This window comes from Gadus morhua, chromosome 20 (genome assembly GCF_902167405.1).
Source record: "Gadus morhua chromosome 20, gadMor3.0, whole genome shotgun sequence".
Taxonomy (NCBI): domain Eukaryota; kingdom Metazoa; phylum Chordata; class Actinopteri; order Gadiformes; family Gadidae; genus Gadus; species Gadus morhua.
Window position 1 is genome coordinate 5,943,256 of NC_044067.1, and position 14,412 is coordinate 5,957,667.

Sequence of the window (14,412 nt, forward strand, 5' to 3'; positions counted from 1 at the left end):
TGGTGACGGGGGCGGCCTTCCTGCGCTGCAGAAGAGATACTCTCAGGGAGGAAGGGAAGCGAGCGGGGGAACAAAGTGCATGTAGCGTGTAATTGTGCCGGAGTGCCCAGATTTCACAGGTTTACCCGTCTTGACACTAAGAGCCGCGCGTCTGTAATGACACCCGCTGCACTCGTCTGTTCTCCAGGCGGGGGGAGATTGTTTTCTCCTTTTTTTTTTTTTTTTTGTCCTTCACTTTGCACTCACATAATTACGGAGCGACGGAGCCAGATAGAGACAGGAGACGGGGAAGGCGGAGAGGGCGGGAGAGAAAATAAAACTAAAAAGACGTTCAGAGCGAGAAAGAAGAGTGACGAGGAGAGATTACAAACAAAAAGATGACTGATGAAGTGGAACGGCGAGACGGATGGCGAGAATGTACAAGAGAGGGCCGGGAGGGAGACAGATGGGAGGAGAGGTAGAGGGGGGGATTGTTGTGTTGTTTCATTGTGAACAGCGTGGGGGTGTGATTTAACGCGAGATCAAGTGTGCGCTGCTGCATACGTATTGTTCAGGCAACGTTAAAACGCATTGAATCATTATGTATTGTAACTAAACAGCACTTAACACAACGCGTTCAGATGGCTGCTTATGAGGTATTTAGCGCATCCGACTGCTGTGCGGAAACATAATATGTACACAAGGAGCCAATTAGCGCCTCACATTTCCAGGGGATTATAAGGAGGGAGAGAGAGAGAGAGAGAAAGAAAGAGAGAGAAAGAGATAGAGATAGAGATAGAGAGAGAGAGAGAGAGAGAGAGAGAGAGAGAGAGAGAGAGAGAGAGAGAGAGAGAGAGAGAGACGGGGGAACTAGAGCAAAGAAATAGAGCAACAAATGGATAATGGTCGTTGGGAGGGTGGCTGGTTCTCAGCTCCCCCACCGCCCCTCAGAGTAAAAGAAAAGAATAACAAAATGTGGTTTGTCTGATACGTGTTCAGCCTCCACCAAACAGTCTGATCCAACAAACCTCCCCCTGCTGATCAAACAGCGGCTGGTACAATCACACTGCGCTTCAGCGGCCGCCGAGATAATTGGAAATTGCATATCGCTAATATTGTATTTCCTCATGCAAGTGGGGGAATTATGGCAAATGCTAGTATAGTAATATCTATTTTTGTTTATACTAAAGTGCCCTTATTATTATACCAGCAGTTGTGAGTGATTAGTCCACTAATCAATTGACTGATGCCCTGTGAGAGTGTCCGCTTAGATGTACGATGGATAGAACGGCCTACCCAGTTGGTGAAGTCCACTAGGTAGGACTGTAGACTGATCGATAATCATAGATCTAGGTGAACACAAATGTCACCTTGCCACATTTTGAAAAAACTTGGAATTGCTTATCCCACGCACACCTGTTGGTAAAATAGGGACATTTGAAAGCTTACAGGAGTCATGAGAGCCATGGCATCATTGTTGTGAATAAAATGATTGTTTTCTTGCTATTGCCATCACAGAGGCCTCCTCCAATTGCCTCATCCCTCCCACTGTAGTTCCTTTAAATTCCCTCCTATTGATTTCACCGTAATGCATTACACGCGAGATCAAGTGTATGTTTGCACCCCGTTGAAACATACCGCACACTGCTTTTCCAATTTATATCAGCATTCATCTATCTATCTATCTATCTATATATATATACACGGTACACTGCAACGCAATTCATATGACTCATTGTTTGGTGTGCGTCTATATAATAAAATTAAGTTCCTTGCAGTAGGTGGAGCGATGTCAACATGTTCCAAACACAAGATCAGTATCCATTAACTTTTATTGGAGTCATCTCCCCCGAGTCCTCATGGCTTAGGTGGGGTTCCTATAATGCTCGTGATTTGAGTACTTGGCCTGCAACGCTTTCCCGCGGTGGGTATAAAATAACGATTCGTTTTTATGAAATAAAATCTCAGGATACGATCTGAGAGAATCGACGTTGGCTCAGACAATTTCCCACACTTATGTGTATACACACAAAAAATGTATATACACACACATATATGTGTAGACACACACACGTACACACACACACACACATGTACGTACACAAACACAGACACACGCGTACGTACACACACACGCACGTGCACACACACGCACACACACACACACACTTTGACCTCTGAATTTGACCTCGATATAAACGTGTGGTGGTGAGGGGCGGGAGGGAGGGAGAACAGAGAGGACCAGAGACATATGGGGGGTCTTACAGGGAGCGTAGAACATGACCAGGGCGTGCTTCTTCTTCTTCAGGGCCTCCCGGAAGTCCTCCGTGCCCAGATGGCTGACGCTGGAGGGCTTGTCCTCCCATGACTGCTCAGGGGCAGGCGGTGCCTGCGGGCTGGGGGGGGGGGGGGGGGGGGGGGGGGGGGGGGGGGGGGGGAGGGGGAGGGGGAGAGGGAAAGGGGGGGGGGGGGAGTGGAAGGAAGAGGCGGAGGAAGAGGGGGAGCGGGAGGGAGAGAGGAACAGAGCGAGGGGGAGGGCGAGGGCAAGGAAGAGGGGGAGGGAGATGAAGAGGGGGAGGGGGGAGGGAGAGGGGAAGGAAGAGGGGGGAGGCAGAGGGAGAGGGGGAGGCAGAGGGAGAGGGGAAAACAGACAGACAGGTGGGGAGAAAACTTAGTCTAGTTTCTTTCAAGATTGATGAAGCCCTTCAAAAATGAGAAAAACAACATTAAAAAAAGAAAATACCAAATCGTGAGTTGGTGAGTTAATTCACCCCGGAAGCAGCCCGCTATATAAAGCGTGACCTTTGGTCGACCCCTAGCTTTACGACGCCCCTAATAGCGACCGCCGCACAGATACCATCACCTTGGCCGTTACTTTTTACAGCGGCCCCTAAAATAGAAATCGTTCCATTATAGAACAGGAGGTTGTTCCAAATGAATCAAAAAGACGAAATGCATCTAATTATTGTGGCGATTAATGGTCTCTTAAATCACTCCTTTGGCTGAATGAGGAGTGGAGCATCACACAAGAGAAGAATAAGATTAGCTTGTAGCACTAGCCGGTCGTAGTGAGGATATCATTGACACGTAACTCGGACTCTAGCACCAATTATTCAGACCCAACCAATGCGTCATTCGGACTCCAATATAAAGACTCGTACTTATCTGGTTTTAAATGCAACGTGTGGGTTCATTGGTTGACCTCTGAATTTGTCATTAAGCAAGTCAATATCATATATTTATAACTCAAGTGTAATACATCGTTGACGCAGACACAAGACTTTGTGACCTGGCCCCGTGGACCGCCCATCATGGACTTTAGACCTCTCTGGGTAGCCGTAGACTTTAGACCCCCTCCAGGTGACTGGCTTCTCCAGTCAAAGGGCCATAGCGGGGACTCACTTGCGCATGAAGTCGAGGATGCCGTCCTTGCTGCGGAGCTGGGGCAGGGCGTACATGTCCTGGCCCTTCTCAAAGTACTTCATCGTGGGGAAGCCCGAGATCTTGAAGCGCTCGCCGGTCGCCTTGTGGATGGTGGTGTCCATTGCCGCCAGAACGCCCGGACTCTGTAGGAGGGGGTGAAACTCAAACTCAAAGCATGCCGTTTCATCTGGCTGGTTGCGTATTTGGTATCAAATTAACCCTTGGGTTATGGCCGTTATGACCGGTAGAGCATTCTACCGTAGTATTCGTAATGCTAAAAAAAAATGGGGAATGGTGACACAAAATGGGACAACAACAGCACGGCTTTTTTGTGAACAATAAAACTGAACTCGCAAACCCAGGCGAGAGAGAGAGAGCGAGAGAGGGGAGGAGAAGAGGGAAAATAAATGATGTTATGGGCCTTGAAGGCTCAGACGGGGAGAGTGAGAGGCGCTAGATTATACGCCGCAGATAATGACCAGGATCTCCCCATTGACTTGTGCTGGGCTTGGAGCCACCATGAGCCTGTATATGCGAGTGTGCGTGCGTGCGTGCGTGCGTGTATGAGCATGTGCACGTACGGACATGTTGGTGCGTGCGAGTGTGCATGTTGTGTGTATCTGTGAGAGTGTGTGTACCACACCCTACTAATGTGAAACAGACTAAGCTGTGGCCCTTCAGGAGTGTTCGACCCGTACTGGGGTTCTGACTAAAGAGACCCTGGAGCCTCCCGACGGCTCCGCTGTTGCAACGCTCGCAGGTTAAGATCATCGTAGCCCTTTGCTCTCTGAACAGATAGCGCTCGTCCAGTCAGGACAAAAACAAAGACAAGGTGTGGAAAAACGCTGACATGTCGGTGCCATGCAATAAAATATGCAATTGTGCACAGTCTGTCTCGCACGTACTCACACACACACACACCCACTCACACAAAAGTACACACACACACACACACAAAAAAGTACGTACACACACACACACACACACACACACACACTCTCAATAACAAGTACGTACACACATAAGCACACAAGTACGTACACACACACACACACACACACTTACGTCAGAGCCCTTGTTGAGGACCTCAGCGGCCTCGTCGTATTCCGGCTTCATCTTCTTACAGTGGCCACACCCTGCAGGGAGCAGAACACGCACGTATGAGTCACGTCCGCGACCCTCAGCACACGCAAATATAGAAGCGGGCCTAGCCGTGGGGCCCGGGGGAAATGACCTCGCCGAAAACCCGACACCAGAGAACCTTGGGAATTCCGTCCTCGGGAAAGCTGTGCGCCGCGATCGGACCGTCGTAGACAAAGACAAGGGTAGAGCGTATAGAGCCTGGACGACCAGGGGCCGGGCGCAGGAAGAGGCTTGTGGCGAGGGCATGGGGCTCGAGCTGAGCCCCATGCCCTCGTGCGGACGCCCGACGCCTCACCTGGCAACCGTGTGGCGTTGCTATGCGTCTGACCGCCGCCTCCTTTCTCCAGAGGAGCAACGTCACGTCTGATTGCTTATGCGACCGTGTCGCGTGTGCGTGGATGAGTGTGTGATGAGAGTGTGTCGAGAGTGAGAGCGAGCCATTGAGATTTAGAGAGGGGGGGGGATGAGTTGGTATGTGTGAAAAGGGTCAAACGAATGGTGTGTACAGGTAGGTGAGTGAGTGAGTGAGTGAGTGAGTGAGTGAGATCTAAGCCACAAGGTGGAGAGAAATTCGAAAGAGGGAGGATTCAATTACACAGCGGAGCCCCAACCGCTAGCCCCGCTAACCTCAGGAGCGGGGGGGGGGGGTCTGCGGCGACAGCGGCCTTATTGGTGTTGTTTGTGTTGCCTGAAGAGCCTTGAATTACTGGGGGGGACGGGGTGGGAGGAAGAGCGAGTGGAGCGAGAGACTACGGCGTGGTCGTGAACGCTCTGCATGATTCACCAGCTCGCGTGTCACCAGCGCTCCAGTCGGCCGCCGTCTGGCAGACAGAGGCACCGCCGCCCTCCGAGGTGTCTTGATTAATATTGCATGAGCGCCGCGGCGAGGAGCCGCCAAGCATTTTATTTCTGGATACCAAATGACTTTTGAAAAAAAGAAAAACAAAACAAAACCACAATATTTGCGGGGCGGCATCGCTGTCCCCAGACGTGATGAATATGCATGTCTGATGACTGAGGGGGGGGGGGAGGGAGGGACAGGGGCGTTGTAGTTTACGCGCATGAGGTTTTTTCTGGCATTTTTTACCCCCCCCTCTATATTTGTTTGCCTCGCCCCCCCCTCCTCCCCCGTCTCCGTTGCACAGTTTTGCCGATCAATTCTGAGGTTTTATTCGCCGTCGTTACGATGTTTAATGCGTCGCCGGTAGCAACCGCTCCAACGACTGTAATGAACCGCAGCGAATAAACCGAAGTGCACGGAACACAGCGCTGGCACCGCCGCCGGCGGACGGGAGCGGGCGGACGGCGGCCAATAGCAGCCGAGGCCAGACGGAAAGGGAGAGAGAGACGAAGGAGAGATTTACAGAGGGTGGCCTGACCCCCTTTTGGGGGACGAGGAAGATGAGCAAAACCCCATAGCCACCCTAGGGTCCGCATCGGCACCGCTCTGTGTATGTGTTTGTTCGAAGGAGGATATTCCAAAGTGTAGGTCAGACGAAAGAAGACGATGGTGACCTTGGGGCCAGATGTGTGTGTGTGTGTGTGTGTGTGTGTGTGTGTGTGTGTGTGTGTGTGTGTGTGTGTGTGTGTGTGTGTGTGTGTGTGTGTGTGTGTGTGTGTGTGTGTGTGTGTGTGTGTGTGTGTCTAAATAGAAGCATATAGGGTTGCATCAGAATGCAAGAGAGCGAGGGAGACCGTTTATCCCCAAGGCTTACATAATTACCCCTGGAGGCGGTGGGAGTGTAACATACCACACATCCAAAACACACACGCACGCACACAAACAAATACAAAGCCTTCAGCCTCACCCTGCCCGACAATAGTGGGAAATGGGATGGAGGCGGGGGAGGAAACAAAACAGAGAAATCAAAATAAACGGGAGCTGAGGCAGTTGGCCGTGGCTCCATTAATCTCCGCTCAGACGGAGCCGTTGAACCGGCCGCTCCAGGTTCACACATCCCTGTCCCCGCTCATGTTCACATTCTTAGGGTTAAAACGAAAATATCATTTTAGAGGTGTGTGATTGACATTAACTAGGATGTTTGACATTGCATGTCCCACCATGCCTGCCTTGCCTTCGGGGCTGCAGTCCTTTGTGTGTGTGTGTGTGTGTGTGTGTGTGTGTGTGTGTGTGTGTGTGTGTGTGTGTGTGTGTGTGTGTGTGTGTGTGTGTGTGTGTGTGTGTGTGTGTGTGTGTGTGTGTGTGTGTGTGTGTGTGTGTGTGTGTGTGCGCGCGCGCGCGCGCGTGTACACACACGTATAGGATTAAAACGATTAAGCCTTTGAGGAGCAGGTATGCGTTTCTGCGTGTGCGCGTGTGTTTGTGTGCGTTGGCCTGTGCATGAAGTGCTGCATCATGCCTTGCATTGAGGGGAATGCCCTTCGGGGTGAGAGAGCGAGGCAACACCGCGTAGGGAAAAGGTGGAGGAGGAGGTGGAGGTGGTGGATGATGAAAGGACCCCTGTTTGTGCCGCAGGAAGCAGAAAGTGATCTATACTCGAATGCCCGGCTATATAGAGATGCGGGGAGGGAGGGGGGAGGGGGGGGGAGGGAGGGAGGGAGGGAGGGACGGACGGACGTAGGCAGCGCAGGGAGCACACAAGACCGATAAATACATAGAAACAGAGAGAGGAGTGTGTGTGTGTATTTGTACGTGTGTTTGTGAGAGTGTGTTGTGCATCTGTGTGCGTTTGTTTGGTGGTTAAAAGGCTGGGGGGGGGGGGGGGGGGGCAGTTGTGAAAACAATAGGCTGATGAGGAAAGGGGGAGGGGGAGGGGGGGTCGGAGTAGAAACTGATTGATTGAGACAAGAATCTGATTGTGCACCATCGTCCCTGCATTCTGAGCACAGTTGTCCTTTTAAAGGGATTGAATCAATTTGCATGATTTTCCAGCTGTGCGTCGCATTTATTACCAAGCAGATCCCGTCCCCCCTTTCTCCCCCCCCCCCCCCCCCCCCCCATACCTCCCCAGGACAGGCGCCGAGACAGCTTCAAACAAAATCTATTCAAGCTTTCTCCCATTTTTCCTTTGCGTTTGCTCACAAAAGACCCCCTTCCTCCACAATGGCCGCGTCGTGCGTGGGCCCCCCGACGAAACGACGGGGCCAATCCTCGTTCCCAACGTACACCAGCAGGAATCTATTTAATCGCGGGGCTAACAAGTTGCTCGGAAAAAGCCCCGGATCGAATAGACACTCAAAACAGTTGGGTTCACATGCCATCGTGCTCCCTTGTTGTGGTTAGTTTCCCGCCAATACGTTGCACGAGGAGGAGAAACAGCCGGGTTGTTTGTTCGCCGTCTTGCCGTCGCCACCACATCCACCCGGGGTACGTTCAGCAAACGACACATATGCACGAGGCGTTTGTGGCTCAAAGTCACACACGGCCGCGCACATCCTACAAATGTTAAGAGGTTTACTGAAAGATAATTAGGGCACTTGGGGATTTATCGAGGGGGAAAAAGCGAATAGGGGCCAAAGAGAGAGCTGTGTGTGTGTGTGTGTGTGTGTGTGTGTGTGTGTGTGTGTGTGTGTGTGTGTGTGTGTGTGTGTGTGTGTGTGTGTGTGTGTGTGTGTGTGTGTGTGTGTCTCCCCGTTCTGGTTTCAAGCGTGAAAAGGTCACGTTGTTGCAGTGTGTTTCTGGTTTCATCTGGGAGGGCCCCGGCTAACACGAGGGGGGGGGGGGGGGGGGGGGGCCCGTACTCACAGGGGGCGTAGAACATGACCAGCGCCGCCGGGTGCTCCTCCAGGAAGCTGTCGAAGGTGGCGTCGGTCAGGTGGAACACGGGGGACTCGCTCTCCGACCACGGGACCTCCGGGGTCTTGGGCTGGGGGGGCTGGGGGCTGAGGGAGAGAGGGAGAGAGAGACAGAGGGAGAGAGGGAGAGAGAGAACTACTTTGTGAGAGATTTAAACCCAGATTTGTTCCAGCTGATTCTTACGGACTTATTGAACACAGCTGTAACACACACTCCACCCAATCGACACACAAAAACAACCACACCCTTATGACACAGAGCAGTACTGCTGTGTATTGACCCGTGTACACACACACACACACACACACACACACACACACACACACACACACCCCTAATCAATGTTCACCACTGTACCCCTTGATTCCAGAGAATAAGATTAAGCGTTCCCAGAATTACTGCCCATTAAACATGCAATTATGCATTTCATTATGCACTTCATTAGGAAATTAGTCATATTTTCCTATGGTCTACATCAGCTCCAGGATCATTCATCAACCCCCCCTACAGCAGAAACTTAAGATCTTGGATCTTTTCCAGACACGGTTCGCTATCCATAGATTTATATATATATATATCCAGACCGCTATAATAGAAAGGCGTAAGCTGGACTTATTCCGCACCAGATACCGTATGAAGTTGTTCCTAGGCAACGTCGGGGTGCCATTTCTTCCAAAACAAACCACTTGTGCGGTGGTCTTTGAAGCAGCCAGTTATCCATGCCATGCTGCCTCCGAAGAAAATCTTCACACCTGCTGTGTCATTACCCCACCAACCCCTCACCCTCTTTCCTCCCCCCACCCCCCCACCTCCCCCCAAACCTGTGGATACTTTAAACCAACCACACGCACACCGCAGCAAAATAAAGTCAGAACTTTTTTTGGAACACAAGATAATCTTGCAAGTGGAACCCGACTAAACTGTGGGGTATGTGTGTGGTGTGAAGGGAGGGGGGGGGGGAAGACGTCTCAGACTGGAATTGTTTTGACAAACGATGCGTATGGAAGATGTGAGGCATTCGGATAAGCGTGTCCAAGTGTGGGAGAGAAAGGAAGATAGATAAACAGGGCAGGAGGGGAAGAGGGCTCTGGATTATTTATAAATTGTCTTGACTGGGATTGGGCAGCCATTTTTAAATGCGGGGTGTTTCTGGGTGAACGTGTAGGATGGTTTGTGTTGATGCATATGGGTGTTCCTGCCCCAAAAATCCCACTCACTTCTTCATCCAATCAGCGATGTCCTTGGCTGAGGCGCCGTAGTCCTCGTAGTGGTGGAGGAACTTCCCTTTCCTTAAAAAATAATTAAAAACAGATTTAAAACGGATGGCATCAGTGTTTGGACCAGGGATGGGTCCACCAATCTCCTAATAAATTAGGAGATTGTTATTAATCTTAATAAATTAATTAACTTGAACAATTTCTCCATATGGGTTCACATTTTCTTTTTTATAAATTTCCTAAAGAATATTTAGAAATGGAAGTAAAGGCACAAGTAGATTAACTTTACGTTAAAAGTTAAGGATAGGTTCAAAACATGAGGCCACACTAAACATTTTAACACCCTTGTTAGTACACTTCTTAGCATTTATTCTGTGATGCACAGAAAGCTGGACCACATTCAAAAGCAAAGTTGCTGACAGATATTCATAGAAAAGGTACAGATGGGAAGAGGACACAGCAATTTTTTTTCCCCCGAGAAATGTCATTAACCGCCTTTTGGATAAACTGCCATCATATGGAGGGGCTTTTATTTGGCGTGCAAATGGAAATTGCAACTCGGACAGGGTTTGAAAACGCCACACACAAAAACGAATGAATCAAAAATATATGACCTTGTGTGAACTGAAAAATAGGATTTAATCCTATTTTCCCTCTCTGCCTTCACATTTAATTCAGCCCACAATTCAAAACAGATGCTGCAGCATTGCAAAGTGTTGGCTTTGAGTCAGAGGTAAACTCTGACCATTGTAAAGTAACGTGACGCAACCCGCTGGAAGAATAGGGAAGCTTGGCCTCAACGTATTCAAATGTACAGCAACAACAACAACAACAACAACATCAACATCAAAAAGAAAATGGAGGTTCAATTTGGTTTTGACACCCTTATTATTCGCAGAGGGATTGTGATGTAACGGCCACATTACTCTCCGTGCAGCATTCGCCTGAGCCTGGGCTCTGCTTGCATGCATGCGTGGCGACGGGAGAGGAGTTGAACCGACAGGATCTGGAGCCAAGCAGCCCGTGTCATTAGTAAAAAGGGGGTGCGGGATTATAATGGTCTTCACAGCATGCCAAGATGCAAAGTGAACCTCAACAGCGATACATTATCGCACTTTTGGAAAAGAGATTGGGAGGAGGGGGGGGGGGGGGGGTAATCTCACGCATGCCACCTCATGAGCTGACTCAGCGTTTACGGGCCAAGTGCCCCGGCTCAGGCGTTTCAGACTATCGCTCCATGATTTACGATCGACTGTAAACGCACCTACTATATCTCTCGTGCTGCAGAAACAGGAAAAAAAAAAAAACACTAAAAAAAAACACGCTAAAACAATGACTACTTACAGTCCGCTCAAACGTAAAATAAAAAACCGTCATTCGTCTGGTTGGTGTTTTGTGTTTTTGTGTATGGCGAAAAAAAGGATAAAGCAAGGACATTCGCTAAAGTCGAGCAGTTACGTCGTTATTTTTTCAGACTCCTCATGAATCCGAGGTCCGGCCCCCAACGGCACCTTGAGTTTCCGGGGACAGGATCGAAGTAAAGCACTTTGAGGTTTGGGGGGACAGGGCCGAGCTAAAGTACCTTGAGGTTTGGGGGGACAGGATCGAAGTAAAGCATCCTGAGGTTTGGGGGGACAGGGCCGAGGTAAAGCACCTTGGGGTTTGGGGGGACAGGGCTGAGGTAAAGCACCTTGGGGTTTGGGGGGACAGGGCTGAGGTAAAGCACCTTGGGGTTTGGGGGGACAGGGCCGAGCTAAAGCACCTTGGGGTTTGGGGGGACAGGGCCGAGGTAAAGCACCTTGAGGTTTGGGGGGGACAGGGCCGAGCTAAAGCACCTTGGCCCGCACTGTAGCGAAGAAGCTGGCCCGATGGTCAGATAGCCCCGTTGGGTGCTGCTGGCCGATTAGCTCCGGGTTCATCATGGAGGGGAGCTCATTACCGAGGCTGGAAGGAGGCTGGGGCAGTAATAAGCCAGGAGGGCCCGTGTTGAGAACGAGGAGCTGGCAGCCCAACGGCCTGGATGTGCTCCACACGGACGCCCCTCACGGACCATCAGGGCGCGTGTGTGTGGGTGTGTGCGTGTGTGTGTGTGGGCGTGTGTGCGTGTGTGGGCGTGTCAGGTTTTCCTGACACACACACGCACCTCAGGTGTAATTAAAAGACCAGGCAATAAACTTGTGTTTAATGTGAGGAGATAGGACAACTGCGATAGAGAGAGTAGCGAGGAAGAGCGCCTTCCCCTCGACATTCACAACCTTGTAAAATATGCCAACCTGGCAGCGGGGATCCTCTGTATTGGAATCATCCAGCATTGCTCGAGCATGTATCGTCCTCCTGGGTGTATGACCGCAGGAGTGTCAACAAGATTTGTATCTTTACGATTGGTGTTGCAGTGTGTGAGTGAGAGTGTGTGTCCTAAACCCTTGATTAAATAGACAGTAGAGAGTGTAATCATGCCAAAAAGACCACAAGTCTCAGTAGGAACCCAGAGCAGTGAATGTGTGCCAGTGTTGACAGGGAAGGAAGGAAGTCATTTCAATTGTCTTTGTCTGGGGAGAGAGGGGGGGTTTACAGCAGGACTTCTTCATGGTGTTTATTGGTACATTGGAATCTGTTGAAGACACTTGAAAAAGCGCACTAGTGCAAAGGGCAGCGTCTCGACAAAGAAACAAACACGACGCAGTGAGAGAAGAGGTGTGTTTTTGTGTGTATATGCGTATGTGTCTGTGTGTCTGTTTGCACTTACTCAAAGTAGCAGAAGGTGGGGTAGCCCTTGACGTTGTACTCCTGCTTGAGGCCGTCAAACTCGCTCGGATGCACGTTCATCCCCGCCAGCACCTGGAGGGAGGGGGTGAGGTGGAGAGAGGCCAGACGTGACTCCCAAGGCCTGGGGCGGCAGCCCTGGCGTCCGTCCTCCTCCTCAGGAGGGTCAGCGCTAAACAGGTCCGCTTTTAATCAGCGAGCTGTGGGAGATGAAGACGGATCGCTCCGGAGGAGCCGCGCTGAACGGCGAGCGCTCATGAGGAGACACGTTATTGCTCGGCTGTTATGGAATCACATAGTCTCAAACGTGTTATTCCGAGGTTTTGATTGCCCCAGGCCGCCTGTTGGCCCAACAGAGGTGCAGGAAAACCTCCTTGCGCAGCAACACACACAAACACACACACACACACACACACACACACACACACACACACACACACACACACACACACACACACACACACACACACACACACACACACACACACACACACACACACACACACACACACACACGGTAATTTTCCCTAAAGAGAGATAAGCACCTCACGCCAAAACCAACGCTTTGTTTGATTTGAGGTAATATAGGGGAATGGTGTTTGACATAATTGCTCACACCGCGGGCAACGCTCAACAATTTTGCACTCTAATACGCCTTAATCAAACAACAAAAACTTCTCATTATCCTTCCATTCATTTCCTGCTTGGAAGGGACCGGCGCATGCCAATTACTCGGTGGCGTTCGCCGCTCGCTCGCACACGCCAGGTACGCACGCCCGCCCGTTTGCCAACACCGAACCTTTTGTGAGCCTCCCCCATTGTGTCATCGCCTCGCGCTTGCATCTCCGCAGAAATTGCCAGAGGCCCCTCCAGCAGGAAGGATAAAAAACGAAACCGAAATAGCCCATTTTTTTTTTTTTTTTAAGTTTAATTTGTGGCCCCCGTCTGTTGCCTTAGCGCACGGGGGCCCGGCGCTACTGCATGGGAACGACTAAGTGTTTGGAAATTGCTTTTACCCCATCCGTCCTAAATGGTTAATTTCAGCAAGAAGAAGCACAGGCCGTTTAACTGTGGCGCTTTGACAGTAAGTGGCCAAAAAAGCGGCGCAATTGTACTACGGCAAGTGAAAATAAATAAAAGCAACCAACAACAAATAAATAAATAAATAAATAAATAAATAAGGGAACCAACACCCCCAGACATCCCCAACCCGGTACGGTGGTAGCTAGTCTGCAGTGAGAGCTGGGCTACATTCTGAGAGGCTCTTGGAGAAGCGGAGGTAATTACGCGACACAGATAATGTCTGCTCTAACATGAAGTGGGCAATATTCCGAAGAAAAGCACAGACTCGGAAAGGTAGTCCAGGGGGGCTTCTGGTGCCAGCCTCACTCTGCTCCCCATATGTTAAATAAAAGCCCGGTTCTGGAATAGGAGAGTGAGTGTTTGCTGGGGAATATGAATTACCCTCGTCTGATGAACACTGCGGAAGGACCTGTGATATAGGGCTTAAACACTTGACTAATGCAAGTACAACCAGTGTCACTCCTTGGGCAACTCAGGTCGACGGCAACCTTGACACACACACACACACACACACACACACACACACACACACACACACACACACACACACACACACACACACACACACACACACACACACACAGACAGCTGGGCAAATAGAGCTGAAATGAAAGAGCTTACGCTCATTGGAAACACTTACATATCTTCCCTTGGTCTCAGTGGCCGCCTTTTGGAATAGGGGCTGCATGCGTTTACACACGCCGCACCCTGTCAAGGCAAACACGCAGAGAAACAAACAGAACAACAGGGAGTTATATTTATCATTCTGGACGCATTGATAGAAAACCAACAAGAGCAAAATATGTCTGCAAGCTGCGACGTTTCTCATGCGTAATGAAGCATGAGAACAACCAGCGTTAACGGGGCGATTTCTTACTACGTATTGGGGCACAACTGAGCCCCAGCGTGTACGAAAATATCGGTTATGCAGTGGTTTTCCAACACAGGGATGTGCGTTGTTTGGAAAGCATTATGACCCTGTATCCCCGAAGACTCGACTGTTACTCTGGATGAAGTGTTGTCCTATGTCTTTCCCTCCAGCTCAAT

The 14,412-nt window shown here is 50.3% G+C and overlaps 1 protein-coding gene across 1 annotated transcript in view; it reads right to left on the reverse strand.

The window, feature by feature from the left end:
* Window positions 1-14,412, reverse strand: part of pdia5 (protein disulfide isomerase family A, member 5) — a 38,845-nt gene that overhangs the window by 10,746 nt on the left and 13,687 nt on the right. The window contains exons 8-14 of the mRNA XM_030343491.1: window positions 14,006-14,073; window positions 12,266-12,357; window positions 9,520-9,591; window positions 8,252-8,388; window positions 4,468-4,538; window positions 3,382-3,545; window positions 2,245-2,375 (exon numbers count right to left, since the gene is read on the reverse strand). Of these exons, the coding sequence (XP_030199351.1) occupies window positions 2,245-2,375; window positions 3,382-3,545; window positions 4,468-4,538; window positions 8,252-8,388; window positions 9,520-9,591; window positions 12,266-12,357; window positions 14,006-14,073 (735 nt within the window). The remainder of the gene's footprint in view (window positions 1-2,244; window positions 2,376-3,381; window positions 3,546-4,467; window positions 4,539-8,251; window positions 8,389-9,519; window positions 9,592-12,265; window positions 12,358-14,005; window positions 14,074-14,412) is intronic.